The sequence below is a fragment of the Megascapheus bottae genome, chromosome 31, assembly GCF_031878675.1.
Source record: "Megascapheus bottae isolate mThoBot1 chromosome 31, mThoBot2.hap1, whole genome shotgun sequence".
NCBI classification, from domain to species: Eukaryota; Metazoa; Chordata; class Mammalia; order Rodentia; family Geomyidae; genus Megascapheus; species Megascapheus bottae.
The window spans coordinates 6,993,241-7,012,881 of NC_143539.1; the positions used below are offsets into that span (position 1 = coordinate 6,993,241).

A 19,641-nucleotide genomic window follows, 5' to 3' on the forward strand; every position below is an offset into this window, starting at 1 on the left:
CGCAGCACTATTCCCCGTTGATGTTTTTATTTAATAACTTATAGTTCAGCACCAAGAGGAGAAGAAGAGCAAACACAGGCATTTCAGGTCACAGAACGCAGAGTGACAGTGACTTGAGGACCCGGGCCTTCAGTGAGGACGAGGATCCCAGAAACACAGATTCACAGAATCCACTCGAGTCTCGGGGTTCCCAGGCGGGGCTGGGATCTGCCCTGGCAGGGTGACACTGCCAGGAATCCCCGAGGGAGCCGCGGCCCCAGACACCAGGCTCAACGCTGGCCTTCCACAAGGGCGTGAGCAGGAGCCCGAGGCGGCTGTGCCCGGATCCGGAGGAAGGAGGCAGCGGACCCCGGAGCCGGGCGTTCGCAGGGTGACGCGCACAGGTCCGGGTCCCGCGCGCCGGGATGGGCGAACTCACACGCAGGGCCCCGCGTTCGCCACCGCCCTGAGGTCCTCCGTGAGCGTGCGCAGGAGGCTGAAGATGACCGCGAACTCGTGACAGCGCGGCGAGGCCCGGGAGCCGGGCGGAGGCGAGGGGCGCGGAGTCGGGGTTCCCTGCGCTTCGGGGCCCCGCGCTCCCACCACCGCCCTGCGCGCTGCGCGGCGCCTCCCCGGCCTCCGCGGCCACGTCCTGGGGGATCTGGGCGGGATCAGCCGCAGCTGCGGGCGGACGCGGGGCGGTGAGGACCCGGGCCGGTGAGGTCGGGGGCCGGGCGCGCCCTCCCCGACGCCCCGCGTCCTCCCCAGCCGCACGGCCCTGCGGGGCCTGGGCGGACGCGGGGCGCTCGGGGCGCGGGCGGCGGCGAAGAGGGGCGTCGGGCGCGGGTCACTCACGCAGGCCTCCAGGTCCCGCCGCGCGGCCGCCAGCAGCTCCAGCGTCGGGCCGGTGCCGGGCAGGGGCGCGGGGCTCCGCGGGCTGCTCAGCACCGCCTGCGCGTCGGCGATGGCTCGGGCCACGTGTCGCATCCGCGCACACGACTGCGGGGACCCGGGAGGGAGGGAGTGAGAGGGCGCCGCGCCCCGCCGCACCCGCCCCGCCCAGCCTCGCCCGGCCCCGCCTCACCGACGACGGCGGCGGCGGAGTCCTGCGCGCGCCGGACGAGCAGTCGCGGGGCCACTGCCTCTGAATCTCTTCCTCCTGCGGGACGAGCGCCCGGTGAGTCCGGGGTCCCCATTCTGCACCCCAGATCCCGACCGCGGGAAGCCTGGGGCCCTGCACCGGGCACGGCGGGAACGCGCGCTCGGGGCCCGGGACCTCCGGCCGCCAGGGCTCCTGCCACGGAGCAGGGCTGCGGGGAGGGGGACAGGACCGGCGCCTGGCGGCGATGCGGGGACGCACGGGACGCGGGACGCCCCTGGGGTCTGCACCGAGCCGGCTCAGCCCGGGGCCTGCAGGACCCGCGCCTGGTGGGGCTGGGGCCCCCTCGGCCCTCTCGTCCCACGCCCCGAGCGCGGGCAGCCTGGGATCCCGCGACGGCCCGCATCTCTCAGAGGCCGCGCGCCTCGAGGCCCCGCCCGCCCCGCCGCCGCCAGCCGCGTCCTGGCCCCCAGTGAGGACGAGGGCGCGTCGGGAAGCTGGGGCGGGGACGCGGGCTGAGGCTCGCGGTCACTCACATAGCCGTTCCTCAGCGCCCTGACGGCCGCCAGCACCTCGGGGTCCAGCGAGCGGTACTGGGAGAGGACGCAGCGCCCTGGCTCCCCCGCCAGCCCCGACGCCGCCTTCCCCAGCGCCCACAGCGCGCACAGCACCAAGGCCAAGGCCGCCTGGACTCTCGCGGACATCGAGGACATCGCGGGAGTCGCTGCTCCTGCGGGAGCAGAGCATCAGTCGGGCCAACGCCAGGGACCCCCACCCGGCCGGACCCCCATTCCCCGCACTGCAGCAGGCTGGAGCCAGGGCGCTGCCCGGCCACTGGTGGGGGATGTGCCCGACCCTGAATCCTGCCCTCCCCTCTGCCCTTCTTCTCACCTACAGCGAGTTCTTGGGTTCTGAAGCCGGGGGACCTGGGGTTCTCTGTCCCTTGGGTGGTGCACAGAGAGCTGCCCACAGTCTCCACTGGTCCCTGAGCCGTCCATGGTGACTTTTATGTGCCTGGAGGAGAAATGGTTCGAAACTGGGCTTCCCCAACCGCGGAGTCCATTTTCCGAACATCACAGCTGGCAGAGACCCAGCGGGATGCTGGCCAGGGTGTGAGAACTTTGCCAGCCAGTGGTTGGGTGACATTGCTGACTGGTGGTTAACCCACACTTAACAAATGTAGTGTCTTTCCTATCTCTCCCTTGCATCAGTGCAGTGTCATTTCCTCTATCTGGGTACCAATATCTTTATAACCAGTCCTGCACCCCTGCAGTCCCAGTGAGAGGAATAACAAACATTTGAGAACAGAACAGCTAATGTTAGTGGAACCCTGTTTCCAGGAGTTTGGCCTAGTGGTAAAGGCTTGCATAGTATGCATAAAGACCTGGATGGATTCCTTGGTACTACATACATAGCAAAAGCCAGAAATGGTGCTGTGGCTCAAGTAGTGGAGTTCTAGCCTTGTGAAGACTCAAGGACAGTGCTCAGGCCCTGAGTTCAATCCCCTGGACTGACAAAAAAAAATGAGGGGCTGAGACTGTGGCTTAGTGGTAGAGGGCTTGCCCTGCATGCAAGAAGTCCTAGGTTCGACTCCTCAGTACCAGATACACAGAAAACACTAGATGTGTCAGTAAAGCTTAAGTGGCAGAGTGCTAGCCCTGAGCCAAAGAAGCTCAGTGACATTCCCTAGGTCCTGAGTTCAAGCCCCAAGTCTGGCAAAACAAAAACAATCTAAATGAGGTGGGTGCCAGTGACACCTGCAATCCTGGCTACTCAGGAAGTTCCGGGGCCAGCTGGCAACGAATGGGAATTCCTGATTTAGGGGGTGAGGACTTGGAAAAGAAATAGACAAGAGACAAACAGATGGGGTCGGAAGGTTTACAGCCCAGGTCAGCAGACCAAGAAAGCTGTGAGCTTAAGACTGAAGCACCGATTATTTCTAAATCAAGTCTTATATACTTTCTTGAAACCAGGGAACTGCCAGGGGTTACCTTAGCACCAAATGGTAATCAGGTCTCAGATCAATGAAGCAGATAGTGATACAGCAATAACACAGTTGTACCAAATGGTAATCAAGTCTCAACAGAAAGATAAAGCAATAAATCAATAAAGTCAGGAAGTTCACAACACTGACAGTACAGCTCAAAATTTGTAGGCATGGCGTCACACATGACAGACAGCTCACTTCTTTGTGTGGTTATCTTACTCAGTGATGCAGATTCTTAGGACAGTCTGACTCCACACTCCCCAGGAAGCTGAGATTTGAGTGTTTTGGTTTGAAGTCATCTCAGGCAGGAAAGTCTGTGAGACTCCATTCACCCTCCAGCAAACCGGAAGTGGTGGGGAGGCTCAAGGTGATAGAACAGTAGGCCTGAGCAAAACCTCCGTGCTCAGTGCTCAGACACCAAGTTCAATCCTCAGGATCAGAAAACAAAACGAAAGTCCTGAATGATCAGGAAGGAATCGGACTGGAGCCCAAACAAGGGATGTCACTTCCTGGTACCCCGGAGGCCATGTGTTTTATTGCACAACCACCACCATCACCACCACAAATCTTTTCTAAAATTCATCTGGATGCATACCCATCATCTCTTCATTCCTCAAGAACCTGGCCAAGTGAAGGTTCCTAACCCATTTTACAGGTTGAAAACAGAGACCCAGTTACACAAAGATTTCTCCCCTTGGTTCAGGCAGCAGAGGTGAGCTGTGGACCTCTGCACTGTAGTTTAAAAGCTGTAATTCCTAAAGGACCCTTTACATGTGACCCACTGTTTTTTTTTGGGGGGGGGGTCAGTCATAGGACTTGAACTCTCAGATCTCAGCCTCCTGAATAGCTAGGATTATAGGCGTGAGCCACCAGCACCTGGCTGAAATGTTTTTATTTGTGCAAGTGTTTTGTGATGAACAACACTCTCTCCAAGAGAAAAACACACAACTCTGGAGAATATGTCTTGTATCCCACCAGCAGAAGGTAAAACTATGTTTAACAGTTTGTAACAATCTCTACTTCTCTGTGAGCCATCTAGCCAAACTGTAAGCTGGTGGTATACAGAGCAGTAGCCTGCTTTTTTGTCTCATTTGCATTTCCCCACATCTTTAATTACACTGTATCAGTTAGGATCCAGCAGGAAGCAGATGGCCCAATCAATTTAGGATAATTTGAGGCGCAGTTTGTCCCTGGAGCATTTGCGAAAAGATTGGATAGTGAAGCGGGCCACTGATGGTTCAGGGCTGTATCCCTAACTACTCAGGAGGCTGAGATCTGCAGGTCATGGTTGAAAAGCAACCCAGGAAGGAAAATCTGTGAGACTCTTATTTCTAATTAAGCACCAAAAAGTCAGAAGTGCTCAAAGTGAAGAGCACTAGACTTGAGTGAAAAACTCAGAGACAGTGCCCAGGCCCTGATTTCAAGCCCCAAAGGGGAGAGAGAGAGGGGGGAGGGAGAGAGAGAGGGAGGGGGGGAGAGAATGAAATGACTGAAGTTAAGAAAAGGTCCTGAGGCCTGCATGGGGGAGGGGCAGTCACCTCTCCCTCCATAGGAAGGGGAGGATCTGAGCACCTAGCCTGGGAGGAAGTGTAGGTAGGAATTAAGGGAATGGATTCACTGTGGAAATTTTGAAGGAGAAAGCCTGGGGATAACTTAACCTGACTTCCTTTCCTTTCTTCTTGGCTTTCCCACTAAGCTCTAGGTAAAGGAAAATGAGACTAGAGTCCTGACAGGGAGAAGCAGATTCATCGCTGGAAGATAGGCTCTCTCTACTGCTGTCCATTCTTATAGGAGCATTTAATAAGAATTAATTAAGCCAGGCACCAGTGGCTCACACCTGTAATCCTAACAACTCAGGAGGCTGAGATCTGAGGATCTCAGTTCAAAGCCACCCTGGTCACAAAAGTCTGGGAGATTCTTTATCTCCAGTGAACCCCCAGAAAACTGGAAGTGGCACTGTGGCTTAAGTGGTAGAGCAGTAGCCTTGAGCTGAAAAGCTCAGGGATAACACCCAGGCCCAGAATTCAAGTCTTACAACAGAAGAAGGAGGAGGAGGAGGAGCAGGAGGAGCAGGAGAAGGAGGAGAAGGAGAAGGGGAAGAAGAAGAAGAAGAAGAAGAAGAAGAAGAAGAAGAAGAAGAAGAAGAAGAAGAAGAAGAAGAAGAAGAAGAAGAAGAAGAAGAAGAAGAAATAAAGAAGAAGAAGAAATAAAGAAGAAGAGGAGGAGGAGGAGGAGGAGAAGAAGAAGAAAGAGGAGGAGGAGGAGGAGGAGGAGGAGGAGGAGGAGAAGAAGAAGAAGAAGAAGAAGAAGAAGAAGAAGAAGAAGAAGAAGAAGAAATAAAGAAGTGGAGGAGGAGAAGGAGGAGGAGGAAAAAATATCACTGGAACAAAAGAGCTCTGTGTCTCTACCTCCCTATGAGAGCACCCACACTTGTCCTTCTGTTCTTTGTTCTGTTTTCCTGCTTGCTCACCAGCTTGATTTGTCCAGACATTCTCATTCTTCAATCAAAATCAAGGACTCTAAGTAAAGGAAACCTCACTAACCCACACATGCATATAGTATTGGGCTTGCCTTCTTCCTTTCTCTTCTTCTCCTTCTTTTCATCCTCCTCCTTCTTCTTGCTTGAACTCAGGATCTGAGCACTGTCCTTGGGCTTTCTCAAAGCTAGAGCTCTACCACTTGAGCCACAGAACCATGTCTGGCTTTTTCTATATATGTAGTACTGAGGAATCGAACCCAGGACTTCATGCATGCTAGGCACTCTATCATGAGGCCAAACTCTTGGCCCCAGGCCTGGCATTCTTTTTAGGTGTCAAAGTCCTGAGTTCAAGCCCCAGGACTAATGCAAATAAGATAAAATAAAAACTGAGCTCTATAATCCTGTGATCCTTGCGACCCAAAAGACTGAGATCTCAGAGTCAGGGCACCAAGTCAGCCAAGGGGGCTGGAAAGGTGGCTTAGTGGAGAGGGCTTGCCTAGCCTGTGTAAAGCCCTGAGCACAATTCCTCAGTAACACTACACAGAAAAAGCCAGAAGTGGTGTTATGGCTCATGTGGTAAAGTGCTGACCTTGAGCAAAAGAAGCTCAAGGACAATGCCCAGGCCTTGAGTTCAAATCCCAAGACTGGCAAAAAAAAAAAAACATCGAAAGCAGGAAATGTTCTGGATATTGTCTCCAATTAACTAGGAAAACACCAGATACAGAGTGTGCCTGAAGTGGCAGCTCACCAGCCTCGGGCAAGAAAGCTGGTGGAGTGCCAGGGCCAGCCAGCAGCGAACTGCGATTCCTGATTTAGGGGTGAAGACTTGGAAAACAAATAGACAAGAGACAAACAGATGGGGTCTACAGCCCAGGTCAGCAGACCAAGAAGACTGTGAGCTTAAGACTGAAGCATTGCTTATTTTTAGATTCAGTCTTTCTTGAAACCAGGGAACTTCTAGGGGTTACATCAGCACCAAATGGTAATCAGGTCTCAGATCAATTAAGCAGAAGGTGATAAAGCAATAACACATTTGTACCAAATGGTAATCAAGTCTCAACAGAAAAATAAAGCAATAAATCAATAGAGTCAGGAAGTTCACAACACTGACAGTACAGCTCAAAATTTGTAGGCATGGCGTCACACATGACAGACAGCTCACTTCTTTGTGTGGTTATCTTACTCAGTGATGCAGATTCTTAGGACAGTCTGACTCCACACTCCGGCTCCCAACATCTTGATTTTAAAAGAAGCGAACCCTCCTGTCTTAGGTTGGGTGGATCGCTGACTCTGCCTTACCCGTCATGGGGAACTTCTTCAGATCAAGCTGAAGGCCCTGTCTTAGGTTGGCCAGAGCGCATCCCTGCTTTACCCGTCCCTGGCTGTGATTCCTCTCGGGGGAAACTCATTCATCTGGAGCTTGATTTTGTGGAGTTGACCTGCAAAATTTAATAATGAATTTTGCAAGATTTTTACTACACAAGGTAGGCAAATAATAATTATTATAAGCAACATTTCTGGACCAACAAAGGTCATCAGTAAGCCTTTTAAGTTGTTTAAGGAGGGAACATACGGCTGAAACTGTTCAAACAACTCCTTGGCTGTCTGTGTTATCTCAACATCAAGTGATGGCACCTACTCAAGCCCAATGATTTGTCTATGAAGCTGAAATAAATCAACAAATAAGTTTGTGTGATGTCAAAGTCCATTTCTCTGGGGATCGGAAAGTCCAAAATCCTCACACGCTGTCTCCATCTAGGAATGATGAATCCAGTAGCTCTTTACTGGAAACCGGCTGATGAAATCAACTTGAAAGGCCTGTGAGGACAGGGTTTAGTTCCAGTCCTCTCAGGAAGCAGCTGCAGGGTGGTGGAATCAGGTAAGACAGAATGTGAGCAGCAGTCTTATCTCTCAGCAGCTCCAATGGAATGTCACACCTCTTGCTGGGTCACCTGCAAATTTCTGCACAGATCAGTTAAAGAAGCTTAACCTAAGGCCTGACTTTGCTGAATTCTCCAATGATTGCCTGGTTGCTTTACCTGAGCACACTCTTTTGCAGGCTGGCACCCCATTGGTTTTTAGGACAATATAGGGCTGAGATTCCAAAGTAATATCAGGGTGACAACTTTTAGTAACCAGATTTCCTTTAAATGAGGCTAGGATTCTCTAGTCAGGGATAGAAGATTTGAACCTGTGCAGTCTCCACTCTTGCACATCTGTTATTACTCTTTCCCATACCTCTAATTTATCCTGTCTCACTTCCCAAAAATGATTCTGGTCCCTTCATTTTAAGGGGGTTGATGGGTGAAGATTCATCTTCTGTAACCTCTTCAAGCTGACTCAGGGGCGTTGTCTCTATACTTACCTAAGGACCCTAAAAGCTTAGCCTATTTTACCAAGGGGTTGCCAGGATTACATTTCAGGAGCAATATTTTACTCCAAACTGGAGATCGTATAAAACATTTAACAACTGCATAAACCTTTTCTTTGGCTACAACAGTGTAGCTTACTTAGCACCCATTTGCAAAGGCATTTTGATTGTTTGGGGAACTTGATCTCTGTGACCCTAACAATGCTTCAGTTGTCAATGTAGGCCTAAACAGATCATTAGGGATACAGCCTCAGGTTCACAGACTTTCCTGAATTTATGGCTGGTGTCAAATCGAAATTTGCTCACTTAGGGCTTTGAGCAAATACAGGGGGTCAGGATTGTAAACTATGCACTGTTACAGATGATTGACAAGTTCCTGCCCATTATGAAAGGCACGGGCATTAGGAAGACATGCTTACAAACTATTCTATGACCTCCCAGCCCTGATTAATTTTAAATGGCCAAGCACGAGTGACTCTAGGATCTGACACCATCTCTGCCATTCAAACAGTGGACTTTGTCAGTTGCTGGGCTTGAACTCAGGGCCTGGGTGCTGTCCCTCAGCTCTTGAGCTCAAGGCTAGCACTCTGTCACTTTGAGCTCAAAGCAACTCTGCCTCATTCGCATTCTGCTGCTAGATGAGACACCATAGTCTCATAGGGACTTTGCTTTGTCCGGGCTGGCTCAGAACTGCAAATTTCAGATCAATGAGTCCTTTATAAGGCCACTTTACTCCAATTAAAGCAAGAAGGTGGTCAACACAGAAATAGTCTCTAATCATGATCTTACCTGGAACTTGGTAAGGGCCAAAATTACATCTGAATAAGGGTCTGCTATCCTCCTCCATGGGTCTGCTGGAAATTGTTATAAACTTACAAGAACAAACTGAAATAGCAATTAAGCAATTATTTTGGCAGTCCTACTTTCACTTGTTTCTCTCTTTTATTTTTTTGCTTGCTTTATTTATTTATTTTCATATTTTTTAATTGTAATTAATAGAAGGGTTACATTATATTCACCAGATAGAAGGTACATTACTTCACATACATTGATACCCTTTCTCATGTCTTGGTCTCCATTTCCCTCCCCCCCACCCCCTCTCTCTTTTATTTTTATTATTTATTTATTTATTTATATTGGTTAGGTTACTGCTTAGAACTCCAATAACAGTTTAAACTCAAATAACAGTGTTTCCCTAATGCAAGAATTACAAACATCAGTGCACAAAAAGTCCAGACTTAGTTTCCTTCTTTTTCTAAAATACATTCAATTGTAAAGTAGCATGAAACCAAATCATAAGGAGATAACCCTCTAAACATTTTGTAAACCCCCTTTTCCCTAAATTAATACATTTTAGGGGGCAGTTTAAGAAATACTAATCACATCACCCACATTTTACCATCAGATTTCCAATGTCAGTCTGCAAGGAAAACGAGACAGGACAAAGATGGTCCACTCTGCCCATCTGACCAGGTTTAGATGAACAGCCTTTGTGCCAGCTTATCTTTTTTCACCGTGCATGGACCCTCCCTAGGGCATGTCCCACCATGGGAACCCAGAGCTGCACTTTTTCCAGTTTACCTCTCACCCCCAAAGATAGGCTCACAAGACTAAACTAAGTTTTCCTGTCCTTTCTCTTGACATTTGATTACCTAAACAATTTAAAAAGATAAACAGACAAGGTTTCTGACATTGATAAGCAAATTCACATTTAAATTTCTGATACTTATCTCCAAACTTGAACTCCAGGAAATAAATTCCAAATTCCCTAATACCTCTGTGCTGAACAGGATACAATGTTTACAATGTAAACAGCTCTATGCATTACAATACCAGATTTTTAAAATGCAGATTTTAGGATCTTTAGAAAAATACTTTTAACCAGTTCCTCTTTAAAACAATGCAATAAAATTTGAAATATTCAAACCCAATCATTTCATTGAAGTTTAAACTTAGATTTACCCAATTGCCTTTGTGTATCAAGTATAAATTCATCCACTGTTTTATTTATTTATTGATTGATTGATTGCCAGTCCTGGGCTTGAGTTCAGGGCTTGAGCACTGTCTTTGGACTTTCTCAAGGTTAGAGCTCTACCACTTGAGCCTCAGCACCACTTCTGACTTTTTTCTATGTATGTGGTACCAAGGAATCGAACCCGGATCTTCGTGCATGCTAGGCAAGCACTCTACCACTAGGCCAAAGTCCCGGCCCTCATTCATTGTTTTATACAGTATGTTGACAATTTAACCTTGAACACGTTCACTCACACCCATTTACACACATTCATACTCAAAGATCTTAAAGCGTACAAAATTAATTTGAGCCGGGGTTCGATTCCTTGGTATCACATACATAGACAAAAGCTGTAAATGGTGCTGAGACTCAAGTGGTAGAGTGCTAGCCTTGAGAAAGTCCAAGGACAGTGCTCAGGCCCTGAGCTCAAGCCCAGGACTGGGAAAAAAAAAAAAAAGAAAAGATATGTTGCCAGTAAATAACTACAATGCAGAAGAGACACAGGACACAGACAGCAGACAAGCAGCTGTCCGGTGTGCTCAGATGACACAACTGAGGACAGCCACAGCTGGGACAGTTCACTGATGAGTAAAGTCCACCAGCTCGGTTGACATCCCACCCAGCCTAGGGCCAGCAATGACATAGGGAAAAGGACACCCCGGCCGGGGAAGCCCAGCTTCGAACCATTTCTCCTCCAGTCACATGAAAGTCACCATGGACGGCTCAGGGACCAGTGGAGACGGTGGGCAGCTCTCTGTGCACCACCCAAGGGACAGAGGACCCCAGGTCCCCCAGCTTCAGAACCCAAGAACTCGCTGTAGGTGAGAAGAAGGGCAGAGGGGAGGGCGGGCTTCAGGGGCCCGCGCGTCCCCCACCAGTGGCCGGGCAGCGCCCTGGCTCCAGCCTGCTGCAGTGCGGGGAATGGGGGTCCGGCCGGGTGGGGGTCCCTGGCGTTGGCCCGACTGATGCTCTGCTCCCGCAGGAGCAGCGACGCCCGCGATGTCCACGATGTCCGCGAGAGTCCAGGCGGCCTTGGCCTTGGTGCTGTGCGCGCTGTGGGCGCTGGGGAAGGCGGCGTCGGGGCTGGCGGGGGAGCCAGGGCGCTGCGTCCTCTCCCAGTACCGCTCGCTGGACCCCGAGGTGCTGGCGGCCGTCAGGGCGCTGAGGAACGGCTATGTGAGTGACCGCGAGCCTCAGCCCGGGTCCCCGCCCCAGCGTCCCGACGCGCCCTCGTCCTCACTGGGGGCCAGGACGCGGCTGGCGGCGGCGGGGCGGGCGGGGCCTCGAGGCGCGCGGCCTCCCACAGATGCGGGCCTGGGCCTTGGGGCCCCGGTCGTCCCTGCCCGTCGCGGGATCCCAGGCTGCCCGCGCTCGGGGCGTGGGACGAGAGGGCCGAGGGGGCCCCAGCCCACCAGGCGCGGGTCCTGCAGGCCCCGGGCTGAGCCGGCTCGGTGCAGACCCCAGGGGCGTCCCGCGTCCCGTGCGTCCCCGCATCGCCGCCAGGCGCCGGTCCTGTCCCCCTCCCCGAAGCCCTGCTCCGTGGCAGGAGCCCTGGCGGCCGGAGGTCCCGGGCCCCGAGCGCGTTCCCGCCGTGCCCGGTGCAGGGCCCCAGGCTTCCCGTGGTCGGGATCTGGGGTTCGGAATGGGGACCCCGGACTCACCGGGCGCTCGTCCCGCAGGAGGAAGAGATTCAGAGGCAGTGGCCCCGCGACTGCTCGTCCGGCGCGCGCAGGACTCCGCCGCCGCCGTCGTCGGTGAGGCGGGGCCGGGCGAGGCTGGGCGGGGCGGCTGCGGCGGGGCGCGGCGCCCTCTCACTCCCTCCCTCCCGGATCCCCGCAGTCGTGTGCGCGTATGCGACACGTGGCCCGAGCCATCGCCGACGCGCAGGCGGTGCTGAGCAGCCCGCGGAGCCCCGCGCCCCTGCCCGGCACCGGCCCGACGCTGGAGTTGCTGGCGGCCGCGCGGCGGGACCTGGAGGCCTGCGTGAGTGACCCGCGCCCGACGCCCCGCTTCGCCGCCGCCCGCGCCCCGAGCGCCCCGCGTCCGCCCAGGCCCCGCAGGGCCGTGCGGCCGGGGAGGACGCGGGGCGTCGGGGAGGGCGCGCCCGGCCCCCGACCTCACCGGCCCGGGTCCTCACCGCCCCGCGTCCGCCCGCAGCTGCGGCTGATCCCGCCCAGATCCCCCAGGACGTGGCCGCGGAGGCCGGGGAGGCGCCGCGCAGCGCGCAGGGCGGTGGTGGGAGCGCGGGGCCCCGAAGCGCAGGGAACCCCGACTCCGCGCCCCTCGCCTCCGCCCAGCTCCCGGGCCTCGCCGCGCTGTCACGAGTTCGCGGTCATCTTCAGCCTCCTGCGCACGCTCACGGAGGACCTCAGGGCGGTGGCGAACGCAGGGCCCTGCGTGTGAGTTCGCCCATCCCGGCGCGCGGGACCCGGACCTGTGCGCGTCACCCTGCGAACGCCCGGCTCCGGGATCCGCTGCCTCCTTCCTCCGGATCCGGGCACAGCCGCCTCGGGCTCCTGCTCCCGCCCTTGTGGAAGGCCAGCGTTGAGCCTGGTGTCTACGGCCGTGGCTCCCTCGGGGATTCCTGGCAGTGTCACCCTGCCAGGGCAGATCCCAGCCCCGCCTGGGAACCCCGAGACTCGAGTGGATTCTGTGAATCTGTGTTTCTGGGATCCTCGTCCTCACTGAAGGCCCGGGTCCTCAAGTCACTGTCACTCTGCATTCTGTGACCTGAAATGCCTGTGTTTGCTCTTCTTCTCCTCTTGGTGCTGAACTATAAGTTATTAAATAAAAACATCAACGGGGAATAGTGCTTCGTTTGTGGTGCTTATTTTCCCGGGCCACTTGGAGGTGCGTTCTACCACCCATCCACATCGAAACACAAAGCAGGAGCCAGGAGTCGGGGACCCGAGTTTCAAATGGGACCACGACATGGAGATGGATAGAGCGTCACTCCAGGAACTGACTCTGGACCGTTCCTCATCTGGGAGACTTTCTATGAACTCCAAGGGGGAGCAGACGTGGAGGAGGAGGTTATAAAGCAGCTGAATTAGATCAGTGTGTGTGTGTGTGTGTGTGTGTGTGTGTGTGTGTGCACTGACACTAAGGCATGAACTTAGGGCCTGGTCACTGTCCTTGGAGCTTTTTGTGGCTCAGTACTGGCACTCTCCTACGAGGTTCAGATCTCTGAGGTGGCTTTTTCATGGTTGATTGGAGGTAAGAGTCTGTCCGTTTGTCTCCCTGGTTGTGTTCAAACCAGGCTCCTGGGATCTCAGCCTCCTGAGTAGCTAGGAAGGTGGGCACGAGCCCTCCCAGGAGCAATCTTGGGTCTCGCTGTCCGTGTTGGTTTCCCAGGGCTCTGAGTTGTCCCTTTGAACGGTGTCAGCCCCAAGATGGTGACTGACCTGATCCTTCTCAGATGGCTTTATTCAGGAAAAGATGCGGGTCCTCTCCCTTTCTTTCTTGGGGTTCCTGGATACTTTGTAGCTTCTCAGCATCCCTGTCCTGCAGGCCTTCAGCTCCCAGACCTGTGCTCTGTCCGTCTGTCTGTCTGTCTGTCTGTCTCTCTCTCTCTCTCTCCCCCGTCTCTCTCCCTCCCCCCCTCTCTCTCTCGCCCCGTCTCTCTCTCCCCCCCCTCTCTCCCTCTGTCTCTGTCTGTCTGTCTGTCTCTCTCTCTCTCTCTTTCTTTCTCTTTCTCTGTCTCTCTCTCCCCCTCTGTTTCTCTCTCCCTCTGTCTCTCTCTCCCTCTGTCTCTGTCTCTGTCTGTCTGTCTCTTTCTGTGTCTGTCTGTCTCTCTCTGTGTCTCTGTCTCTCTCTCCCCCTCTCTCTCTCCCTCTGTCTCTGTCTGCCTGTCTGTCTGATTGAGATACACCTGACAGGCAGTGAACCTGTCCCCGTGGCTCGCGGCTCCTTCTGGAAGTCACTAAGTCTCTCGCCAGGTGTGTCCCGCCCTTTCCTTTTCCCTCAGCTGCTCACCTGTGTGGCCCCGCCCCCTCTGGGCTTTCCCAGCGTGGCTCCCCTAGTGGCCAGTGTCACCCAGGCTGCGTTTTCCATTTTCCCTTCATCAGCTGGGAGTGCCCAGCCAGCCAAGTTAAAAGAAGCAGCGCCTTGGAGCCCTGGCACTCAGCGTGTCTTCCAACCCGCTGGAACCCACGAGCCTCGGCTGTCTGGCCCCAGCAGGCTGCAGTCCACGAGGACACTCTGAGCCCGTGTCCCCTCTCCAGCCACCAACCCGCGAGCCAGGAGGCTCCACTGCTGAGGGGCGCCAGAGTCGCTGATGTTGCAGGGTGAGTTGGAGGTGCTCTTGGCCTGTCCCCCACCCCACTGTGTCCGGGCCCTCCCCTCTCACCTGCTGCCCTTCTGTGCCACAGACATGTCTGGACACCACAGGCTCCTCCTGGCCTTGCTGATGGCCTGGGCTCTGGGCAGCACCCAGGCAGCTCCTGTGACCAAGGCCCTCCAGAGACAGCCGGATGCCGGGGACTGCCACCTGGACCAGTTCCAGTCCCTGTCCCCACAAGAGTTTCAGGCCTTCAGGAGAGCCAAGGACGCCCTCGTGAGTGACTGGTCTTCTGCTGTGCCGGCTGACCCCTCCGCTGGGGGCTGCCATCGCCACTGAGCTTCCGGGAGCATCCCCCCTCCCACAGCGGGCCAACCTGCACCCCAGCTGCAGGGGGCTCGCTCCTGCCCTCAGTGCCATGTGCAAACCCCCCTCCTGGAGAGGGGCTGCCATCTTCCTGCGTGTGGATGTCTCCTCCGTGAGCATTCTCTAGTTTCTTCGCTGGGTCTAGCCTGCCTCCTCCCCTGTGGGCTAACCTCTTCCCTCCTGCACTGGCTAATGCTTCCCCTCCTTTGTGGGCTCAGGCTCACCTCTACTAGCCCACACTGGGCTGTCCTGGAGCTCCTGCGTGGGTAACCTGTGCCTCCCCTCCAGGAGCAGTCCCTCCTGCAGAAGGACGTCAAGTGCAGCTCCCACGTCTTCCCCAGGGCCCGGGACCTGAGGCAGCTGCAGGTGAGTTGGAGTCAGGTCTGGCCTCCCCTCCCCATGCCCCTCTGTGGTCTCCTCTCTGAGTCCTCCCCTCCCTGCCTCCCCCTCTCCTCTCTCCTCTCTCCTCCATGACTCCCAGACCTGGTCTCTGGGGAAAGCATTGTCTGTGCTGCTACCAGTGTCCCCTCTCCTGTCCCTCCCGACTCCCCTCCTAGCCCCTCCTCAGCTGAGCCTCACCCCGTGTCTGCCCCTCAGGTGTGGGAGCGCCCCCGGGCCCTGGGCTCTGAGCTGGCCCTGACACTGAAGGTCCTGGGCTCCGTGGCTGACCCCGCCCTGGGGGACCTCCTGGAGCAGCCACTCAGCACCCTGCACTCCATCCACTCGCAGCTCCAGGCCTGTGTGAGTCCTGGGTCCAGGCTCTCCTGGGCCATGGGGGGCTCTGCTGCCCGGTGGTCCCCTGGGTGCCAGGCCTGGCGTCAACCCCACTCTATTCTGTCCCCAGGCTCTGGCTCAGCCCTCAGCCAACCCCAGACCCCACAGTCGCCGCCTGGCCCACTGGCTGCACAGACTCCAGGCTGCCCTGAAGAAGGTGAGGGGTGGGTGGTGGACAGGATAGGGGAGCACTGTGCCTGCATCCCCATCTTGCACAAGTGTAACTCTTCCTCCCCCCACAATCGTGTCTCCACAGGAGTCTCCAGGCTGCCTGCAGGCCTCTGTCACCTTCAACCTGTTTCACCTCCTCACCCGGGACCTGAGCTGTGTCATCAAGGGCCCCCAGTGCAAATGAAGGCGCCCCTGCACAGCCAGTCCTGGGTCCTTCCCTTTATTTATGCAGACTCCTTGTTCTACCTGATGTTACCCCATTGCCATTTCTGTATTTATTACGTGTGTATATTCTCCAACTCAGAGCCAAAAATGTATTTATTTTTTTATACTCTTGGTAAAATTTTGCAAATAAATCACGCAGATAAATCATGCAAATAAATCACCATTGTGTTGTGGTTTGTGCACCTGTGGACACTGGGTCTCCTTTACTGCCATGTGCAATCACGCACATGTGTTGCTGCTTGTTCTGAGGCTGGAGGTGGCCGGGTCTATAGTTGTGGCTGCCTGCAGCTCTGGTGAAAGGAGCCACATGCACGTGGCTTCCTGGGTTTGCCTTTCTCCCTTCCTTTCTTCTTTTTGTTTCTTTTTGTCTTTTTGTCTTTCTCCCTCTTTCTAATTTAATTTTATTGTCAGAATGATGTACAGAGTGCTTACAGTTCCATAAGTTAGGTTATAAGTGCTTTTTTTTTTTTTCTTTTTTGTGGGCCTTGAAGTGTCAGCCTTGGTGCCATCCCTGAGCTCTTCAGCTCTAGGCTTCTCCTTTACCTCGTTGAGCTTCAGCTCCTCATCTGAGGTACTGGTGCTTAATTGGTGATAAAAGTCTGACAGAGTTTTGTGTCTGGCCTGGCTTTGAACAACAATCCTCAGATCTTAGCCTCCTGTGTAGCTAGGATTACAGCTGTGAGGACATCTTTGCGGGTTTCGTTACCCCTCCTGTGTTTTTCTCCCACCCTCCTTCCCCTCCCCACTCACCACGTGGTAGAGTTCAGTTCCAGCACATTGTTTTGTGTATATTACTGTTAGATTTGTTCACCCTTTGTCCTGTCTCACTATTTTATTATTCTCATTCCCTTCCCTAATTCAAATAAACTCATATACAATATACCAGGTAACCAAATCAGATATAGTGACAATGGGGAATTCCTTTCTTCCTATCTCCTTCCTTCCTTCCTTCCTTCCTTCCTTCCTTCCTTCCTTCCTTCTTTTCTTCCTTTCACTGGTTGTTGTGTTTGAACTCAGGGTCTGGTCTCTTCCCCTGAACACCTCTTATTCAATCAGCACTCACTCTTATCACTTGTGCCACAGCTCTCTTTCCAGCTAATCGATGTGGTTTAATGAGATGAGCTCATTAAACTGGGCTGGCTTTGAACTGTGATCTTCAGGTGCCAGCCTTCTGAATAGCTAGGATTACAGTTGCGAGCCACCAGTGCCAGGTCTCTGCATTGCATCTTTTCCTTACTTCCAGGTACTTCCACTTTTCTGCACCTCCAAATCAACATTAACTCAAAAAGAGAAAGGCCTGTATTGTTGGCAAGGGAGAGTCAGTCAGGACTGGATGGGATCTAGGAATGTGGCTTAGTGGTAAAGTGCTTGCCTAGCATGCATGAAACCCTGGGTTCGATTCCTCAGTACCACATACACCAAATAAAAGGAAGTAATGCTGTGGCTCAAGTGGTAGAGTACTTGCCTTGAGCAAAAAATCCTCAGGGACAGTTCCAAGGCCTCAAGTTCAAGTATCAGGACTGGAGAAAAAATGGATTTGATGGAGGCTGTGGAGGAGATGTGCTGGGTTGTGAGCAGTGCCCACTTCTCTCGTGCAAACCCAACAGCTCCATCAATTGCAAGCTGACAATGTAAAATTGCTGCAAGGAAATTGGATGAAATATTATAGAGAGGGGCCAGGGGTTTGGCCTAGTGGTACAGTGCTTGCCTAGCATGCACGAAGTCCTGGGTTCACTTCCTTGGTACCATATACACAGAAAAAGCTGTCATCCTAGCTACTCAGGAGGCTCAGATCTGAGGATCATAGTTCTAAGGTATCCAGGGCAGGGAAATCTATAAGACTCCTACCTCCAGGGCGCTTGCCTAGCATGCATGAAACCCTAGGTTCGATTCCTCAGTACCACATACACTGAAAAGCAGGAAGTAATGCTGTGGCTCAAGGTGGTAGAGTGCTAGCTTTGAAGAAAAACCCAGGTATAGTGCCCAGGCTAACTCTGCTGTAAAGGTGCTGTGAATACAATGTTCGAGTCTTAGGGGCTCATCAAGGACTAGGCAGAATCAGAGTCCCTGGAACACCCGGATTGAAGCAACCTTCCTCTGTCACTGACCACTGTGGCCAGAGACAAAACAGCAAGGAGATACGGGGCTGGGACAGGCTGGAGAAATGAGATTTGGAGAACCAAGACATGAGAAAGGGTATCAATGTATGTGAATTAATGCACCCTCTATCTGGCGAATATCATGTAACCCTTCTATTAATTACAATACAAAATATATGGAACAAAAAAGAAATGAGATTTGGAGAGACCAGGGGATCTGACGCTATTCTGCTATTAGACCCCAGGAGCTCCTGAACAAGTTTTTCTTGAGTTCAGGAGAGGGGAAGGAATGACAGGTAGGTTCAGAGACTTGGGTATCAATTGATCTTGTGGTTACAACCATTCACGTGAGGTGTAATTTGTACACATAGAAATCAACATAGCAAGAAAACATTCCACCCGTAAAACAGACGTCCATCTTATCTCCAAGGCCTTAAGCTTTCAGTGTCCAAGTAGCTCTAGTTTCAACAGCTGGAGTAGTAACTTTTACCTTGAGCTGAAGAGCTCAGGAAGAACTCCTAGGCCCAGAATTCAAGTTCCACCACCATCACCACTACCACCACCACCACCAACAAAACGAATCTCATGGACTTTCATGCCTGGTCTGGCTTTGAACCTAGATCCTCAGCTCTCAGTCTTCTGAGTAGCTAGGAGCACTAGGCCTGAGCCACCAGTGCCCAGCACGTCATGTTTTGTTTAAGACAAAATCTGGCTATGTAGCCCATGCTGGCCTGAAACTCACGACCCTCCGACCTCTGTCTCCAAATGCTTGGATTATAGGTATGCTCTTCCAGGCCTGGTTGTAGTTTACTAATTCTAAGTACCTTGTAAAACTCCATATGGAAACCAATTCCAAGAACTCTTCTCACCTTGAAGAAGAGTTCTGCTCCTTCCTCAGCCCTCACCGCTCCCCTTGGACTTTCCATCTGCGTCTGAGCCCGACCGGAACCCCACGTTCATGGACTCACACGGCGTGAATCATAGCGTGTCGTGGTTCGTTTCACTCCGCTTCAGGTCCTCAGGTCTCTTCTATGAATTATCTTGTCAGAGTTTCCTTCCTTTAGGTGGCTGAATAATATCTCACGTATTAGGCCACATAGCAATGTCGCACCTATAAATCGCACTTGGCCTCCTGCATTTTCGTGCTGGAAAATGTGAATATTTTCAAGCCATTAATTCTGTGGTGGACTGTTGCCGAAGCCAAAGGAAACTGATGCAGGCAGGAAATGGCAACGTCTGGTATAGGGTTCATGAGATGACGCCAGGACCACATGGGGGAGAAACTCACCTCACTATGATCTCGAGTGGGGCTGAAGGAAGCCCACAGAGGGGTCGACCCACACCAAGCTTAGCCGGGTGCCAGGATCATTCTGAGGCCCTCAGGCCCTGGGAAGAGGGTGTCTGGCATCTGAATCAAGGCACATCTAGATGCTTCATGGATGTAGATTTCAGTTTCTTTTTCTTTGTTTCTTTTTTTTGTTGGTTGTGAGGCTTGAACTCAGAGCCTGGGGGCTGTCCCTGAACGTTTTCACTCTACCAACTTTGAGCCACAGCACCTCTTCTGGTTTTTTGGTGGTTCATTGGTGATAAGTATCTCATAGACTTTCCTGCTCAGGCCAGCTTTGAACCATGAGCCTTAGATCTCAGCCTCCTGAGTAGCTAGGGTTATAAGTGTGAGCTACTGGTGCCCAACTTGCTTGCTCTTCCTTCCTTTCTTTCTTTCTTTCTTTCTTTCTTTCTTTCTTTCTTTCTTTCTTTCTTTCTTTCTTTCTTCTTTCTATTTTGCTGAAAGCATGCA

General features: G+C 53.2%; 1 protein-coding gene across 1 annotated transcript; it reads left to right on the forward strand.

The window, feature by feature from the left end:
- Positions 1 to 14,205: 14,205 nt before the first annotated feature.
- Positions 14,206 to 15,703, forward strand: LOC150043864 (interferon lambda-2-like). The gene is made up of 6 exons (XM_090322533.1): positions 14,206 to 14,215; positions 14,300 to 14,484; positions 14,863 to 14,940; positions 15,172 to 15,315; positions 15,419 to 15,505; positions 15,605 to 15,703. Exons 1-6 carry the CDS (start codon positions 14,206 to 14,208, stop codon positions 15,701 to 15,703), a joined length of 603 nt encoding a protein of 200 aa, XP_090178659.1.
- Positions 15,704 to 19,641: the final 3,938 nt, after the last annotated feature.

Bases quoted from the DNA above. Each gene is read 5' to 3' on its own strand.
- LOC150043864 (XM_090322533.1), top strand. The intron at 14,485-14,862 runs GTGAGTGACTGG...CCTCCCCTCCAG, and splicing joins GGAGAGCCAAGGACGCCCTC to GAGCAGTCCCTCCTGCAGAA. The intron at 15,506-15,604 runs GTGAGGGGTGGG...GTGTCTCCACAG, and splicing joins TCCAGGCTGCCCTGAAGAAG to GAGTCTCCAGGCTGCCTGCA.